General features: G+C 36.9%; 1 protein-coding gene across 2 annotated transcripts; it reads right to left on the bottom strand.

The window, feature by feature from the left end:
• Positions 1-125: 125 nt before the first annotated feature.
• Positions 126-19,759, bottom strand: rab3a (RAB3A, member RAS oncogene family). Of its 2 annotated transcripts, XM_020702394.1 has the most exons (6): positions 19,707-19,759; positions 19,578-19,620; positions 10,118-10,342; positions 5,161-5,279; positions 4,261-4,385; positions 126-2,915 (listed from the first exon to the last, which is right to left on the bottom strand). In XM_020702394.1, the coding sequence occupies exons 3-6, from the start codon at positions 10,340-10,342 to the stop codon at positions 2,725-2,727; spliced, it is 660 nt and encodes a 219-aa protein (XP_020558053.1). In that variant the 5' UTR covers positions 19,578-19,620; positions 19,707-19,759; the 3' UTR covers positions 126-2,724. The 2 variants fall into 2 exon arrangements, with proteins under 2 accessions (XP_020558053.1, XP_023810020.1); XM_023954252.1 differs by lacking the exon at positions 19,707-19,759 and having other exon boundaries at positions 19,578-19,673.
• Between the last annotated feature and the right edge of the window lie 60 nt (positions 19,760-19,819).

Genomic DNA, 19,819 nt, shown 5'->3' with positions numbered 1-19,819 from the left:
TCATGTTAGGCTTTGTGTTCAATGATATGTTGGTGGTCTTGAAGATTTTTTCAAAGTTAAGGCAGTTTTTTTTATTTTGTGAACCCATAAAATCTCAAAAAATAAAAAAAAAATCCACAGTTGGGTGCTTATTAGCTTTTTTTTTAATTGTTTACCACAAATTACAGATAAAAACATCCACAGTATGTCCTCTCATCTCAATGGCCCAAACTGTAAGGATCTGAAGAGGCAGTGATACGAGACCAAATAAGGATACATGTTTCTGCGTGCTTGTAAAATATCTACTGTCAGCAACCTCTATTAAGCTGGATGGCATTTGTTTTTGTATGCTTTGCTGCAGTGGGTATTGCTTTGTAACTGAGTGACACATTCATTCACAAGCAGGCCTAGAAATGAATGCAGATACAGTACATCATGGCTATTTTGGAGTTTTCATCTTTTCCACCTCCCTCCCCTCACCTCTTCTCTTTTTTCCTGTATTTTAATGCAAGCCTGATTCGATACAACACAATCCACACATTTAAACTCAAAGATACAGTATTTACAGCGCAGGATTATATGGAGAGGAAGACTTATTAGAAAGGAGAGCAGTTTACTCGTTTTTACTGGAAAATAAACAGTCACAACCAGTAAGAACAGAAACATACACAGGGTCAAATCCTCCAGCTTTTATGAAGTCCACCATTTCACCAATCGGCCTGTTTCATCATAATATTTTACTGAACTTAAACCAAGAAGATTAGGTTTAAATGTTGTGTAATTCTAAAATTACTCTTTGATTATAAATAAAACTTGCAAAACTGATTCTGTTTATCTTTTTGCCTTGAAATTACTTTGAAATTAGTTCAGAAATTGGTTTTGTACCATGTTAGGGGAGCTGTGTGACTTTGAAATGTAACTGCATTGTTTATCCAGCTTCAACCCAAGATGCCAGCCAGGTCAACCCCCTCCTGTTTTGATCTCTGCCGTGAACAAACTTCGGTCCACACTGAGCCTGCAGAGGCTGCTCTGTGACTCTGAGAAAGCTTCATCCTGCTTGCTGATGAGTTAAAGGGAAAAAGCAGGATGTTTTAACCTCTATGAATGTTGCAAATGAAGAAATATGAACTGAGATCCATTCTTCAGATGTCATATTTGTTCAAAACAGAGACACTGATGTATGTTAATGTGTTAGTTATCCTGCCAAAGCTGAGCACCAGAAAAAGAAGATAATACTAGTTATGAGCTTGATCAAACTGATGTTGCGAATCGCTGCAGTGGTCTCAATATGTTTTGATTTATTTAACTCTATCAAATTCTGTTTCTATCCTAAACTGTCTTTACTCACTTTTGTGGGGGGGTTTTAAGAGAAAAACAAAATACCACAATGTGCAACAAGTGAGAAGCTGTCACCTGCATTAAAGATGAAAAATAAATAAAAAAATAACCTAGTGATGTTAGTTAGTTCAATAAAGCTGTTGTATGGTACATAATGGCTTTCCCATATCCTTTCATTTTTACACCTGTTAATAAAGCCACAACAAGGGCAAATTTGTGGTGCCTTGATTAGACACTTTAACACATTTCTGATGACGTTGCAACTGCTCAAACAACCTTCTCCAATAAATAAGTCACACAAAGATGTTATTCTGTGTTTTAGTCAGGGGAAATCCCACCGTGTGGATTCAGCAACTGGAAAATAACAGGAATAAATAACAGTCTATGACAGTAAAGTTTGTAATTTGGATTTCCAAATTCAATTTTCCGGGCAAGAAAGGACATTTCAACATTTCTAATCTTCCCCGTGAAGCTGCCTGCACACATCCAAACAAACACCACAACACAGACGTCTCGTTTTAGATACTGTCCTTTGAAGAACTTATTTTAAAACTTTTTTCAAGAAGCGCATTCTTGGTTTGTATCTTATTTATATATATATATATTTATATGTATATTGCACAACATTTATATGTACATTTTAAATAAATATAATTGAATACGTTTCTATTCGGTTTTTGCTTTTTTATGCCAGTTAGGTTGTTCCTTTCTTTGCCTCCAAGTGTTAGTAAATAAATGAAAAGTAGAATGAATGACACAAAATTTATGATTAGAAGAGAAATGCAAAAACATAAGATTAAAAAATGCTAAAAGGGGAAAGCTAGCTAAGATTGTGGTTTTCAGTGTTATCCTTATAGATGGATGAGAAAATAAAACGCTTTACATGACGCACAGCACAATGGTTTTGAATTCATTTTAGATGGATCATTTTCCCTCTTATCTAATGCCACAGCTTCCTTTTCATTCACCAGATCAGGCTGGCTTTCTTTCCCTAAACCAATATGAAACAAACTAGTGTAAACGTTGGAAGGATTTAAATGGCACTCAGAGGATGTCAGCCGTCAAATCCTTCAATGGGGAACAGTAAAACCATCAGCACCTCAGCTGCAAAGAGTCTGAAATGCTCTGGCTGGATTGAAGTCGCTCTGGCTTTGGTTAAGCGTGTCTTTTGAGAAAAACACCTTTTTCCCCTATTACATAAAAGAATGAAGGGGCAGACACTTTAAACGCTGGAACGTTTGGACGTCAGAGCATTTCAGTAACTTTCAGCTTGTGTTGTTTATTATCAACCCATGAACCAACATAGGTGAGAAAAGGGGGATGAAATAAGGACCTGAGGATCTGGGGTACAGCTTACGAAGGACAAGAATAAAGACGAGAGAAACGGGTTGAAAAAATGAATGCGTCTTAACATGCACAGTCCTGGTGAGGAGGGGCGGGCTGCTCTGTGAGCTGAGGCCCTTGTTTGGCCCCTGTAACCGCAGGGTCACCGGCGTCCAGACTCTCAGACATCTTTTCACAAATGATGTCGACGAGGCGCTCAAAAGTCTGCTTGACATTGATGTTGTCCTTTGCACTGGCCTCAAAGAACTCGAAACCTGGAGGACAGAGAAGTGCAAGGCGGTCAGGTCAAAATGGCATTCCTTCTCTTTTCCTGTAGAGACTGGCAGATCATTGAGCAAATTCTTTTAGCAAGTTAGTGTTCAATTGATTTAATTAGGTGTTACGTTTTCTTATCAATCACACCAGCTTTAATCTGACTACTATCCAAAGCTATTTTCTGTTTTGAACTAACCCTCAGGATATATCAAATTCTAGTTGTCAGTTTATTTGTCAGATTATTTATTTACAATAATTTAGTTCTCCCTTATTTCAAGTTTATCACAGTTTATCAATAAGTCCTGATCTCTTGAATTTAGACCTAGCGGCTAGAAAGCTTAACTGGCTGGGTGTAGGACTGTCACACAAGAAATCTGGGTTCCAATCGGGGTGCAATGAGCTAAAACCCTGGTTCTCCCTGTGCCTTGAAAATACAGGGTTATGTCAGGAAGGGCATCTAACGTTAAAAAATCTCTGCCAAACCAGACGCTGTGGCGACCCCTAACGGGGTTAGTCAAAAGGTGAACAACTTGGTTTCTTGTGTTTAGGTCATTTACTAAAAATGACCAAGCTGTCATGCACTGACACATTTGTCAACACGTCAACCACGTGTTGAAAATGAATGAAACACAATATCTTCAATCTCAGATTTAAAGTAGAAAAATGAGCAAGAGGATTTGTTTTTTGACAGTTTTATACCATTCAGTCAGTTTTGTTTTAGCAGCTACTAAAAAAAGAAAAGTTTATTTAATCAATTTATGACACAATTGATGTTCAGATTTCATGACAATGAACTTAACACAAACATTTTCATGTTTTTTCTGGATTTTCTGTCTTTGAACTATGCCAAAAATGGAAAAACTGAAGTCCTCTATTTCAAGCATCTCTAAGTAAGGACACTATAAAAAAGCAAAGACATTTGGCTTTTGTGTTTCTCTGTGTGGGGTCCCTCCCACATATTTTCAGTGCTGTTTGAAATTCTTTTTAAAAAACATTTTACAGTTTTCCCCCCTAAAAACAATCTAAAATCTACCACTTCTGTGACCCCAGTGAACGCAGGATGGCAATTTTGAGGGATAAAGAAAACACTCACAAGCTCAGAAATAAAACATGGAGACCCCTCACAAACAAATCCACCACAGAAACCCTTGAGGTTTTAGCCTTTCTTTTTAAATATATGTGTTTGAATTCTAAAGAATTGGATCTACAGTAAAGTTCTTTTGATTAAATAAGCATTTAGCAAAGTTTTCTTGCTAGAACAGTTTGAACCAAAAGTAGCATCAGATTGACGAGGCTCTAAGCACGAACAGCAATAAATCAGAGATGTGAAGTTGTGGAACTCACCAAGGTGTTCAGACAGCTGCCGACCCCTATCTGCACTCACCACCCGTTCGTCCTCCATGTCGCACTTGTTTCCCACCAGCAGCACCTGAGCGTTGTCCCACGAGTACGTTTTAATCTGAGTCGACCTGGGAACCAGGACAAACAGGAGTCTGATTGGTTTCTCTGCCAGCCACGTTGATATACCAAAGCTAACTTCAACCTCTACTAAGTGCACCCCTGCTAATTCAAATGAAATGCAATTGTGTTTTTGCATTAGCAAAATTGCAAATGTAAACTGCAAATGCAATTAAAATCTGATTTTTACTCCGGGGGCATTTTCTGTCATGTTGTAGCATTGTGCTTCTGTCAGAGCTGTCAAACAGGATATGAAGGCACATGGTTGAATAAAAACCGTGTTTGAGAAATGACAAAGAGGTTTTTGTTTGCACAGCACTTGTGACTCCCTCATCCCTTCTGCTGTTTGTTCAAAGACAAGCAGCTATTTTATAATAGTGAGGCAGAATATTTGAAATAAAATGTCATTTTAGCTTTCAAAAGGAATTGTTATATTTTGTACTCTGACTGCAAAAGAAATTCATTTATAGTTTAAAAGAATTAAAAAAAAGATAAGAAAAAGAATGAAGATAAGAGATTTGAGTGAAAGAGAGGCAGAAGGTTTGATTCTGTACTGAGCCACGGTCCCAGCAGGCGACCAAAAGGATAAGAGATCCGGCTTGTTTCAGCATTTCATTTTCATTTAAACACAGGGACGTCTGCCCGCCTTGTTGTTTTTGTTGCTGTATTTCTGGGTTTTCTGAATAGTGTGGATATTCAACTACACTTTCATTTGTCATCTGCATTTGGAGGTGCCAGCATCTGCTTTTGTCATGTCACAAGTTCCCCTACACCCAAAAAACGTACCAGTCCTGCACGGCGTTGAAGGAATCTTCGTTTGTGATGTCATACATTAGGATGAAGCCCATGGCTCCTCGGTAGTAAGCCGTGGTGATGGTGCGGTAACGCTCCTGACCTGCCGTATCCTGTGGGGAGCAGAAAACAGACACATTTCCCCTCAATGTCTCCTTAAACTAAAAAATATTTCTGGCAGATGAATTCTTTCAAAGCTGGTATGGTTACAAAAAACAGGCGTTTACATCAATCTGATTAAAAATACTGACAAATACAACGGTTATCTGACATTTCAACACTGGTAAGGCTTCTACAGATTTTTTTATGCCTTTAATTGTATCAGTGGCTTTGACAAAGCTATGAGATAGAGACCAGTAAGCACTTGTGAATGTTGGTGGTGGTGTAAAAAAAAGTGCTGCTGCTGGAGCTGCTGACCACTGCAGAGCAGACAGGATTACAAGACTTTGCTTTGCCTCTGCAGCAAAGCTCCACAAGCAAATCTATTGAAAATGCATTTGAAAAAAGGTTTACTGCTGAGCAAAATTTGCTATATCAGAGTTAAGAAAGACACTGAACATAAAGAAATTAATTCATTCATTCATTCATTTTCTATGCCGTTTTATCCCTTTCGGGGTCACGGGGCTGCCGGAGCCTATCCCGGCCACTTGTGGGCGAAGGCAGGGGGGACACCCTGAACAAGTCGCCAGTTTGTTGCAGGGTAGAATGTCCTCACTCACACACCCATTCACTCCTGCACTCACACCTATGGTCAATTTAGAGTTGCCAATTAACCTATGAAGCATGTTTTTGGATGGTGGGAGGAAGCCGGAGACCCCGGAGAGAACCCACGCATGCACGGGGAGAACATGCAAACTCCACACAGAAAGGTCCCCCATTGATGTTGTGTTTTTCATGTCCCCCAGCCGGGACTTGAACCGGGGGCCTTCTTGCTGTGAGGCAAGAGCGCTAACCACTGCGCCACCGTGCAGAAATTAATGCAACATTAAAATAAACGACTAATATTACAAAATGATAGGACTGCATAATCAATATATCAGGTTAAGGGTTTTCAGTAAAGTGGAAAAAAAGCCACTGTTGGGTTTTTCATCTACCTGTAGGGGACAGTAAAACACATGGAGAACAGGAACTATTCACAATCTACTCACAAATAACTCTTGCTTTAATAAAAAATCCACTTATAGAAATGTTACTGCCTTCCCCCTAAAGGAACTCTTTAAAAGCATCTATTGATATTTATAAATCCATTGCGTTATTATGTAATTGCTGGCATTGTTGGTAGAGTTGATGTAACCTAGAAACTATTGCTTGTACTGAAATGTATTTTTAGGACTCTAAAAGCAACATTTGGGTGAATCAACCCCTAATTTCTTAACATTTTAAAGTATTTTTCTAAATAAATAGCAACCTAAATTCTTATTGATTATGCAGTGTTAATGGACAGAAAGGTTAGAATAAGCAGCAACTTAAAAAACAATCCTAAATGCTTTTTTTTCCAGGAAGGACTTGACTTACTGAGCAGTCCTTGTTCATAGAGTCCATCTTTGGAAATGTGTAGGCTCACCTTTATAGACCCCCACACCTACATCCTGTGTCACATTTTAATTTTAATTTAATGTTTTCCCCTTAAAAAAACAACCTCAGTTTCCTAGTAAAACATTTTTTAGTGAATAGGGCATACATTTTTTTTTCTTTCCGCTTTTTGAAGGGACTAGTGCTGTATGGATATCTGAATGAAAAAGTTTAATTTACGGATTTATAGTGGGTTTGTTGTTCTAACAACATTAAGTCTTGGAATTTACTAAGGTTAATTTACTTCAGACAAAGCACAAATCACTGCTCCTCACTGTCCTCCAGCACAGCTCTAATGGACAAACCAGAGATTTTTAAGTGGAGTTCTCTAAAAGACCTGCATACAAATACTAAGCCATTAAAATGTTTTTTTTTTCAGTGAAGTCAGTTCTGCTGTTCTTTTTGATTCACAGTGAATCCATCCAATCATGCATGATCCTTTTCAGAAAGCAAAGCATTTTTAGAAGGTTTTAGCTCTGGCTTTTACCATCCAATTGTACCGATGGGTACATTTTTCTGTTCTGCATCCACTGCAGGCTGCTAACTGATAACATAAGCTCTGTAACTAACTCCTCAGTAGCACAGAGTGGTGTTATATAATGAATTCTCCTCTTTCTGTTGACGGTGGGTGGTAAAAACCTCGACATATGATAAAACCAGATAGCATAGATGACTGAAAATGTGCATTTTTGTGATGATAAAAACACATGAAAAGTAACAGCACATGACCAGAAACAACTACAAATGCACAAGAACACACTGCCACAGACAAGAATAAAACTCAACAACACTACAGGCTAATTGGTGAGGGAGCTTGGTAAAATGGAAGGGAAAACACACATAAATGTCTCACTAAAAAACTTATAATAAATCCCACATTGCAATGGAAGACAGTTACACCTGTAAGTGCAAGTGGAGCTTTTCTTTAAGAGGTGTCATGTTGAAAAAAATTAATGAAAACCTGTTGTTTTCTAGGACATAGTTTCTGCAGAGCGGCAGGGGTTCATTAGAAATTTGCCTCTGAGTTGTGGGCATGACTATTGGTGCAAAGTAAGCCCACCCCCAATTCCTATCATCCATCTGTTTATGGTTACAGCCCCCTGTATCCACAACCTAACATTACTGATGGAACAAAAATGGCAAGGAATATTGGAGCTATCTAGCCATGTAGGTTTGCAGTATTAAGCCAGATGCCAGCTCGGATGAAAAAAACAAAGACATACATGGATCTAGTCGTCTACAAGTGGAGCTTTTTCCAACTGCATTTTTTCATCTGCTTCTGGTTCACCATGAATGGAATAAAAAAATACTTTAAAGTTTAATTTACTTTATATATGTTTTCCACCATCAGAAAAATACAAGAGCATAGTAAAAAAAAACACCAAAAACACAATTTTCATCTGGTTGGATCTTCAAGGATTTCAAAATTGTTGAAAATATGCCTTTTGCTATCAGTTTAAGCTTGGTGTCATCAAATATTTGCATCATACTGACCTGTTAAACACTAACACATGGATGTTTTCCATCAGTATGAATGAAAATCTACATGACAGATCGAATCTACATAAATCTACATAAATGGGTTTAACACTACACACTCTGGAGAAAAATCCTACATACTGCATTTGGATGGTTGAGCTGTCTTTTTACTCTGCATGAATATCAACTGATAGAGGAATGGGGGATGGTTGTGTGAATTTGTGATAGCTCTTGAGGGAAACGTGTAGTGCTGGGGGATGGGAAAGCAGCACCCAGTCATCGGTTTCTTCTTCTCTTATTGGCCAATTGTAGCTTTCTTACCAGAGGCAGGACCTTGCAAATGCTGACAACAGAAGCAGTCTCACACATGCACACACACACACACTGTGTGTCTGTTCACGGTCACATCTCTGGCAACTGAAAAATGTCATGTACAGGTACAAACATGCCGGGCTTAAAAGCACCACTTTTTCATCGTGTCTCTCTTTGGAGCATCCTCTGTACTGATGGATGATCATTACAAACCAAAGTTTGTGCAGCAGTTAACTATTAAAAGATACACCAATCCCTTTTTTCAGAAAAATGACCTTAAATGACCTTAAATGTCATTGTTTATCCTTTTTTGTATGGGTGTGTATCCTTTCGTCCCACATGATTCAATATGCATTTCGACATATGGTCCACGAATGGATGCATAAAAACTAACTTCATAGCAACACAATGCAGTTCAGTTTGTTGGTAGATTGTATCCTAAATGTATAGTTAGTGTAGTTTTTAATATTCATTTGGCATTCCTTTTAACAGAGAAACTCTTTTTTTTCTTACTGGCCTCTTTTATTTATAATAAGAATATTTTACAAAGAGGTTTTATGAATCCAATGTATTTTGATGATCAAAACGTCTATGGCTTATGAAAAATAAATCTAAATACATTGTTTTCACATGGAAAATCGTTCTAACACAATGCATTGTGGTTTATATATGCCAATTTAGTGAGTGTTGAAGCCCACTGGCTTTTCAAAGAGACTTCTGGGAAATTTCTAGAGCGAGTGGCGAACAGTCTATATAGTGCACTATAGTGAGTAGGGAAAAAAATTTAGACACAACCAAAGACAGTAGAGAACACAACAAGAAGAGAAACTGACAACGTCAGAAACGGATTATTGACTTCCTGACTGATTTTAAAGGTTTTTACCAAAATAAATTGTTCGTATCTGTGGTTTTCAGGCAACACTGCTCTTACTCCCAGTGCTACATCAGTTTTTCTGTACATATCTGTATCTTTTATATCCCTATTTCTCTGCATTTTAAAGTCTTAATTCCAATCTCTGTATTTCTGAGGTCAGTTTGCAAAGCGACTGAAGGATATCTTTGCAATTCATAAATATTTTTGTTGTGCATAAAAAACTATTTCAGAAAAACCATTAAAAATATTTGTTTGTACTTGGGTTCCAGAGCTTCAAGGGATCAACAAACACATGATTATTACCTGCAAAAAAAGTCTGTGGGGCAAATCAAGCATTTTTAGGGTATCTGGAGCTGCTTAAAGAGAAAATACTACAGTAATTACAAACAACAGGGGGTATTTGAAGTTTAGAGCTTCACAAAAGGTTTTTCTATTTCTGAGAATCACAAGCTTTTTAAATCCTATGGTGGAAAGTGCTGTTTTAGTTTGCTTTTCATTTAGTATCAATGACGAGGTATATCTTTCTAATGACTGCATCTCATGTAAATGATCCCATGAAAAAACAATTTTTACATTACAGACATAATAGGTGTGGGTTGTTTTCCCCCAAAAGATAAAACTTGTAGAATTTACTATTTAGAAAAACACGAAAACTTGATTTATTTGTTTTTTTTTTTCTGTAAAATGCACATCTCATCTTGTCTCTTGTCTTACCCAAATCTGTAGTTTAATCCTCTTGTCGTTCCTGTAGATGGTCTTCACCTTGAAGTCGATCCCCACCGTGCTGACAAATGCAGGTGTGAAAGAGTCGTCAGCGTAGCGGAACAAGAAGGAGGTTTTTCCCACACTGCTGTTGCCAATAATGAGGATCTTAAACATATAGTCAAAATTCTGGTCTGAGGACTCCTTCTGCCCATAGGTCGCTGTTGCTGAAGCCATCTGTTGGACAGAACCATAGAAGAATGTTAATGTTGACGACATTATATGAGCAAATTCATATCATACACTACAGTAAAATGAAACACAAGGCCATTACAAGATCCCAAAAAATGTGAGCAACAGACAAAATATAAATAGAGGACAAACAATGTGTTATTTGAATACGGATGGAAATGCTTCTGTTGTCATTTTGAACTTAAAGTCACCAAAATTCACCAAAATTTCCACACATTTAGGTATTGAGCACTTTACTGAATGCAACTCACAACTTGACATGTTTACATGTCTAAAGCTATGATTAGAAACATAATGCAGCTTTAGCAGCATGTTGATGTCTCAAATCAATTTTCTTGCACAAATCCTAGGTGGCAAACAATTAAACAACTGTAATTGCAATGCCATGGGGCCCTTAAAATGTTTAGTTTCATTTTATATGTTTTTTAACAGAACATTTGTTGTGATAATCTAATTTTTGTAGGTCCAAGTTTTAAAAAAAAGGCAAATGTGAGATTTAAAAACAGTCTGCTCTGTTTTTTAACTTCAGCACAATGGACAGCACCACAGTTAGGATGCTGTGATGATGAGTGTGCTCACAGAAAAAGGAGAATGCAGAGCTACAATGATAAAACAACTATAAAAAAATAAATGCTTTTACTTCTTTCTGATTAAAGAAAAAGCAGAATCTGAGTTGTCTTGCTAAAAAGTTCATCCCTGTAAAAAGTGTGTTAACTAAAACATAGATTTCAGCCCCATCTTTGAGACTCAGCATTCGAGATGACAGTGATTAACTAGCTGGTTCTATAAGTTGCTATGTGGATATTAATCAAAGCAGCATATTGCAAAGTCAGGAGAAAAACAACAAACCAATTTTCTGACTTTCATCATCAGAACTTAGAAGGCAGTCACAGTAGGTTAGCTTAAGGTTTCCCATCAAGTCTCACGTTTCACAGCTGATTTCACATTTTAAAGAAACGAAAAAGTTTTTTCACAATCTTTCACATTCATTCACTACCAGATAAACTCAAATTTAATTATTTGTTTATAACGCTGCACACAGCAGAATAGAAACTTGTCAGTGAGAAAATTACAGAAAAATATGAAAAAGAAATAATTTAGGTCAAACTAAGCAAAAAGTGTCGTTTTTTTTTTTAATAAAGACAATCAAAACAAGTTCATTTTTTCATCATCTCAAATGAATGAGCAAAAAGTATATAAGAAAACTTCACCGGGTTGCATATGTTTAACTGAACATGTGTTGGCATGTGAACATTGAAACTAAAGGATTTGGGAATCAGCACACATGCCGACTCATAGGAATACAATGACCTGAGCCCACAGGACCCTCTAAACCCCTCCACCGTCTCTATATTTAGACAGTTATCTCCACTTGGCTGCTCTGGAACACTGGGACTCTAAGAGAAGAAAGAACAACCAAAAAAACTGCACCCTCCTCACAGTTCAGCCTATCAGCTTACACGAAGGAGCAGAGAGATGCTTGTTAAAAATTGAAGAAAACTCGACCTTTCCACAACACATCATTGGTGTGTTGGACAGAGGTAGCTCAGCAAGTGATGCACAAACTTCTTAACTGCATTGTGGGTAACAGAGAGCATGTGCTGACTGACAAGACAAAAAAACAAATGCAAATGTTAAACAGATTTTGATTTATTCTTCAGATAAATACAATTCTTCACAATTAAAGGTTATTTAAACACTTCTGTTGAACATAGAAAAAAAAAAAGCTTAAAATATTTTAGAAACGTTCAGAAAAAAGGAGCACAATCTAAGTAAGACAATCAAGTAATAGCAGAGCCGGTTATCAAAATAATCCTGCTTTTTGTGGTAAAAACGCCAAATTTGGCATAAATGTACTTTAGGATCCTCTGATCCTAAAGACTGCATTTTGTGCATGAATGGCCGATATTGTTGAAACTGTGGCAAATATATATTTTGTGACAGTATCGCGTATGGCCGCCATCTTTGCAAATGGCCGCCATTTTGTAAAAAAATTTCTCATGGCTAATGTGCTTTTCTGAAAGAGGGGATCTTAAGGTACATCAATGGCAAATGTGGCGCTTGTACCACAAAATGCACGATTAGTCTGAAATATCAACTTAACCGGCTCTACAATATCTGATTACATGATTACATAGACTTGTGTTTGGTTTGTTTCCATCAGCATCCGCTCAATAGACATTTTAATTTAGCTCGTCTGCTGGTTCATCCACCACTTTCAAATGTTATGTTGTTCATCCTCTTGCTTTTATGTGCTAAACTGGAATGCATTTAAAGGCCACACAATGATAATGGGAATAATTTACTCAAGCCATAAAAGCCCTGACATTCCCTGATGAACTTTTTATTTTTTTGATTGTATAAAACATGCAATGTCAACCGTTTTGAACAATGTATGTCAGCTCCAAAACTGGAAGTGAGATCACATGTGATCACAGTCAAGGCTTGGTGTTTAGTTTCCCCCATGCTTTATTAGAAATGAATGTTCTTGTGTTACTGCTTCAGCAAAGTGCATGCTCAGCTCTGCAGATGCTGCTGCCTAAAAACTGCTGTTAGAGCTGACTGAGCTGAAGAGATAGCTTCAAAATTTAAAGATAGAAAAAGACATTAAAATGAAGATCTTTCTTACAAAATCCTGTTGTTAGTGTTTTTAACATGTTCCTGTGGCATTTTTCTCATGATGAACATATATAAAGTAGATAATCATAAACGACCACTGGGAATGATTTTACAATAGATCAATGATGATTAGAGTTGGTCTTTATGGCTTTTTTAGAATGCATAACATTTTGTTTCATCAGCTTTTTCAATTATATATGTAAACAGTAATTCATTATAGACAACAAAGCTGCTGTGATGTGAATGTTTCTTTCAGCGGCAAAGAAAGCTGAGAGAAAAAAAATGCTTCTATAGCTGACTTTCCCTTCAAAAGTAGCTGAACAAACATAGTTTGGGTAAATGGTTAAACTTTTTTGTTTATGTAGTATGGAAAGTCCTTGGAGCAGAAACTGGACATCTGATATGGCTATCTGAAGAAAATTTAAAAGCATCAAGATTTAGAAAAGTTGGCTCAGCATAGAACTCTGTTTAGACTGTTGGCTTTAAGCCACGATTCATTGACAGAAAAATCTGTTTCGGTTACCGAGCCTCCTTAGGAAAACAAACTGTAACTCAAATATAGAATGTTTATCAAGAACAGTGATTAGAAGATGGTAACCTGGTCAGCCTGTGCAGCATGCCTGGCTGTTGTCAAGCACTGACTGTTGTGGGTTTTCAGAAGAGGCTATTAAACTCATGCTCAGTGTGGTGTTATTGTTGCTGCCTTTACTGTGTGTCAGAGATTAGCTGCAAAAACAGGAGAGCTGGTTTAACCTCTGCTAAACTCTAATTTAATGTGAAAGCTTACAGATTGATGCCTCTCTGCTTCATCACAAAGTAATTAACAAATGCATGCTCGCATGCATTTGTTGTTGATATTAAACCTCAAAGGCAAACAACCCACAAATCAGCTGTAACATATTCTCTGAACCAAACACATGGCGTAAAATTCATAAAAACTGTTCTAGGAAATTTGGATTAAAGGAGAACAGTGTGGGCTCTGTTCCACTGTGAAACCCAGGAACGTTCCTTTCACAAACACAGCAGGAGATTGGTTCCTGGCAATAAGTCCGACTTGTCTTTGAACAAGTGCACTATCATCATCTGCAACAGGATCTGTTTGTAACTTATATAAAGAGATTTCTCATTGTAGCTAAGGGTTCCAACTGTGCTCTATGCAGATGATGTGGCCCTTTTGACTACACAATCTTAATTGCTGAAGGTCCCGCTCCAATGAATATTGTGTTTTTGATACACTCTTGTAGCAGGTTTCTGATGATGGAGGACATACATATAAAAAATTACGATCAAAATTGCATTTCTCAGTATTTCTTAATACAAATTGCTGTAAATCAGGAGCAGACAAAAAAATACAGTTTTAAAGAGAGCTTCTTTGTGATATAGAAACAACCTCACTGCTCCAAGCTCTGAGCAATGGGGAGGGGAAGGAGGACAGGGTTGCTCCATGTTAACGGTCCCACCCACAACTCAGACACATTTCTGATAAACTACTGCCGCTATGCAGAAACTATGTCCTAGAAAACGACACAGGTTTTTTCATTTTGCCTAAAAACGGAATCATCATAATTAAAATACCACTGGGAATGCTTTTAAAATAGATCCAAAGATAATCAGAGTAGATCTTGAAGAACTTCGTAGAATAATTGTAAAGCTGCTGAGATAAAAACTGTCTGAGGTAATGGTTGTTGACTGGGAAAATATGGAATGACCTTTCCAGGTAAGAGGAAAGTGGTTTGTTTGTATTTCTTTCTACCATTAACGAAAGTAACAATGGGTCTGATTAGTATTTTATAACATGTAATTACTTCAAAAATTTAGCTTCAAGATTTTTGCATTTAGATCAATTAGGTTAGTTGACTTTTTCATATATTTTTATGAAAGAGAATAGCTTGGTGAGTCTATCAAAGAGAAGAGGAAAAAAACAAGAACATAACAAAATTTCATTTTTTCTCTTTTAATGATTGTCTTTGTGGTTTTGTTAAAAGTCTCTAAACCCATATTGGTAATATAAAACAGTCTGAGGTGTTACCTTGTCCCTCCTGTTCTTCTTTTCAAGTGTATTCAGTAATCAAAAATATTGTTGAGGTAAAAGAAAAGAGCAAAGCCATTCTTTCTTTTACAACAGCCCATCTTTTCCTTCCTTTTGAAAAATGGCTAAAAAAAAAATTACTGTGGTTTGCATTTTTTTTCAGTTTCTATAGCAAAATGTTGGTTTGTAGATGCAAAAAAGAACTATCGATTCTTCCATCTCGCATCTTCACAGCTTTTTGATTTCTGATAACATTTGAAGGGATTAGAGGTCAGGGTTCAAAGTGGAACCAGAAAAAATGACAACAAGGATGGCAGGTTATTGAAAAATGTGATGAAAATTAAAGGTGACAAAATAACTAAACCAATCCAGAAATCCTAATATCTTGATACATAAAGAAGTTTTACTTGAGAAATAATGTTATCTGGAAAAAATTAAAAATTAAAAATGGTTATTAAGAAAACAAAAAGAACTTTAATAGAAAAAAAGGATTTTTCAATTATTTCATACCAAAAAGCAAAGGTGATGACATCACCAAGCCCTCTTCTAAACCTGTCAGCTGAAGATCTACATTCTGCAGGAGCTGGACTGATTCGATCTGAGTGTGGCTGCGACAGCCGAGACAAATTGATATTTTAGGGCCAATAATTTACTCCAAGAAATCCTTTCATCCAAATCAAACTGATCTTTGCTTAGAAACTGCCATTTCATTGCATCAACTACATTAATTGATTTTCCTGCCAAGGGATTTCTTGTTTTATTTTAAATTCCAGGACTTTTTCCATAATTTTGTTAGTAAAATATCCTGATTGCATTAATAAAAGTTTGAACTTTCTTGAGTGTCAACCATGAAAGCTTTTTTTCTTAGCAAATTTGTTTTGGATTGAAATGCTAAAACATGAATATATAAACAAATAGTAATGTTAATTGTGAACTTGATAACCAAAAGTAAATGGATTTTTGTATTTTGGCAGTGATATGGAGCCCCATAATCCTCAGGGGATCCTAGATTATGTGAACAAAATCTCATTTTAGGGAGACAGAAATAGTTAAGACTTCATCGCCTGTTTCAGGAACAAGCGATCAAACTGTCATCTTCTTGTTTTCCAATGTTGATCACTAAAAAAAATCACTGAGTTTGAAGCAGGAGTCCTGAATATTCACAATTCATTCAAGTACTGTTTTGGGAGAAACATTACATCCTCTTTTAATATATACACATTAATCAAAAACAGAAAAAATACATCATTTTCTTTTAAGAAATTTGTGATTTTAGGTTTTACTACAGTAAACTTGTAGTCACTAAAAAACATTTTGGTTTTCACGACAGCTTTGGTCAAATAAAAAATAAATATGATGTTAAAAGATAATCGGTTCTTGTTGTTGCATCACATTTGTTCAGAATTATCAGGGCTAAAGAATAAATGTTAAAGTGATGATTATTATTCACTAGTAAACAGGCTAAATCTCACCCTTTCATCAGCTGGTATGGTAATGATGAGAATGTAAAGGTTTCTTGGAAAGGTTAAATGTCACAAACATCAAAAGCATATCAGTGCAAAACCTTAGATTGGCTGTCAAACATGGCGGAGGATGTGTGATGGTTTAGGCTTTTGCTGTTGCAGCCCAGAACCAGTCGACCATAAACCCTCATGTATTCCAAAGCACTAGAGACACAAACCCAAGCTTCATAATCTGACAGGGGACATTGTCAGAGAAAATGGGACAGGACAAGAACACCGAAAGGAAAAAAATCTAGGTGATAAAGTAGCATGGTTCAATGTCCGGTTTCTTAAATGTGTCCCGGATGAACCATAGAAGAGCAAAAGTCCTCTCAGCAAACCTCAGCAAAAAACAACAACAATGTTCTACAGAAGCACGGATCTCGACCATTGATAAAGTCAGAGAAAAACAAGTATGTCGCGATTCTGCTACTAAAAGTTGACCCAACAGGCTCTCTGCATTTGGCTTTTCTGAATAAATATACACATCATTTCAGCTGGCATCTCTAGCTTCAAAGACAAGAAAACATCATCCTTTCAAACCAGTGACATTTTTTCCTAGTAGTTTAACAACAATAATTCCTCAAAGAACAATATTAACTTTTCACATAAGAGATATTTTGGCCAATATTTGTACTTAAGATGACAAACTCCTACCTGCAAATGTTTTACTCTAATTATGTGGTGCGGCTGGGGGGTAACGATTCATTTGTGGTTACTAATATGATTCATGGTGAATATTGATTCATTTTTAAAGAACCGATTTGATCCAATTCACTGACCTAAAATCGATCCAGGACATCTTTAGCCAAAAATTCTACCAGTGAGATAAATACCTGGTACTGAACAGTGTAGGTGCAGTTTTCCAGATTCCTTGCAAGAAAATTAAATATGTTTACAAACAAACAAGTAAACAAGAATAAATGTCAACTCCATTCATATTTTAGTTTAGCATAGAAACTAAGCTTTATTAGAACCATATCTCAATCCAAATGGTATTTTCCAATATTGATTCATTTTGAAACGATTTTGTAATAATAAAAGTTGATTTGATTAACAACCTGTCTCAGACAGATCGCTCGGGTTGTAGGCAAATAAATAGATTAATCAATTTAGTCGATTAATTGCTACACCCCTAGGTGCGGCTGATTTTATTTAAATTATAGTAACCCTTGTGCTTTCCTAGGCACTTTACCATTTGGAGTTGGGTCATCTAGACCCACTAGACAGTGCGCTGAACCTTTTTTCTTCAATGATTTGTGAACCTCACTGGTGTCCATGGATTAAATGAAATCTTTCCACTTTTATCCACCTTTGTCATGGTAGGGAGAACACGTCAATGTGAGGGTGGGGTCATCTAAAATAGCACAAGGGTTTTTAAAGTCCAAACATGCATCATGTTCTTGCTTTAAACAGGCAACTAATAATGATAAATATCATGTTTTTATCACCTGCAGAAAGACAAAATCAAAGCTTGAAACCAAACCAAAATATTTTCAAACATTAATTTATACCTTATTGGACATTGTAAAATGGAACTAAATTAAAAAATATACATATGTTTGCTATTTTTTAATCAAACAGATGCTTAACCAATGACCATTTAAATGGAGTTTGCATTTGTCTGTGCTGAGATGTTCCCATTTTGCAAACGCCAAAGTATTAAACTGGGACAGTAAAACTGGACCAGGCAGTAGCTAAATGACCATTCAAAAGTGTGTAGTTACAATAAATCATGAGCCCTATTAACTCAACATGGCTAAATATCTATCTTCTCCCTTGACAAATCAATTATTACAAAGCCACTAACCAGCCAGGATTGTAAAACAACTAATAAACAAAAGCAGACAGCAGGATGGCCACTCAGTTGCTGTCCTGCTCCATCATTTGCCTCCTTTACTCCTCTAACAGGCCTCCTTCTCAGAGGGAAAATGGGGATGCAGATGAGAAGAGGGGAGGCTAAAAATAGCCCCGACTTCAGTTTCCCCCACCCCCCGCACTGAAAAATAAAAAGCAGGAAGGAGAGTGGGCACGATATGAATGATGTTTGCTGCTGCAGCAGTCTGCAGGTGAATTCAGGCCGGCGTGGAATTAACGATGACATTTCAGCATCTTATATACTCGAACTCGTGATTAACGGTCCTTTTCAAGGCCATTTTTGTCTTGAAAGAAAAGCAATCCGAGCTTCTAGTGTGAAGCACAGTCGGATGTTGTTTGACATTAGAAGTGTTGTCCCATTGGGTAGGGATGTCGATTTGGCCATTTCAGGCTAAACGTTCCAAAATCAGGCCTAGAAGACAATCATATAATGTCTCTGTAAGAAGGGAAACTACATTACAAAGGAGCCAATCTCTGCTTTTAAATTAATATACCAATGTAGAATCAAGATGACTATAGTATGAAGTCTTTAAACTGTTTTACATACTATGCAATACAAAACCCTAAACGTCATCATCTTTCACTGTCTGTGCAGTTCAGTATCCCTTCGTTGTCACGTGGTTATTAAGAGAATTGGACCACAATATGAATGAAGAGGGAGGTCAAAAATCATATGACGTGATTTGACTGTATGTTAGCAGGAACACATCATCTGAGACCACGTTTTCATGAATTAGACAGCAACTCCAGGCCTGCAATAGTGCATTGAGGATGGATGTAATTCTGTTTGATCAAAAATGTGTTGATTATTGTTTAATTAAAGCAGAAATGATGATTGTTTCGTTTTATTCCGCCTCAGATCAGTCTGGACCGGTTTTTCTGGTCTGATGTGTGACACGCCTTTAATTTCTCCTGTAGGACAAGCCACGATTCAAACAGGAAATGTGATAAATCCTCATGATCATCAGCAACATCCTCCATCTGCCCGCGGAAGACGCGTTTTTTACGTCGCCCTGCGGGTTCCACAATGGAAACAGCTGTTAGAGATAGCATATTCTGCCGATGGCCTGTTCCCCTTTTTATCGCATCGAAATAGATACATTCATTTATGCCAAAAACAAGATACTCCATACTTGAAAATGTGCAATGGTTAAATGTTAGTGTGGTAAGAATAAAAGGTAATAAAACCCACCTTTGCAGATTTCTATCCGGTTGCTGTACAACGCGTCCAGGACCTGCAGAAGCACCTCCACTGTTAAACCAGAAATGTTGCAGAGCAAAACATCCGTTTAGGCTTTTCAAATTAAAACTTCCAACTCACCTCGTGTGACTGCAGTTCATTTTGGTCACTTGTGTTGTGAAGGGAAACTGTTCCAACTGCTCTGACGGTTTAACTTCGAGCAAAAAAAAACATTCATTTAGTGTTTTTTAATT

Source organism: Oryzias latipes, chromosome 4 (genome assembly GCF_002234675.1).
Source record: "Oryzias latipes chromosome 4, ASM223467v1".
Lineage (NCBI taxonomy): Eukaryota > Metazoa > Chordata > Actinopteri > Beloniformes > Adrianichthyidae > Oryzias > Oryzias latipes.
Note: the sequence above shows the minus strand (reverse complement) of the source record. Positions and strands in the feature narration are given on the sequence as shown.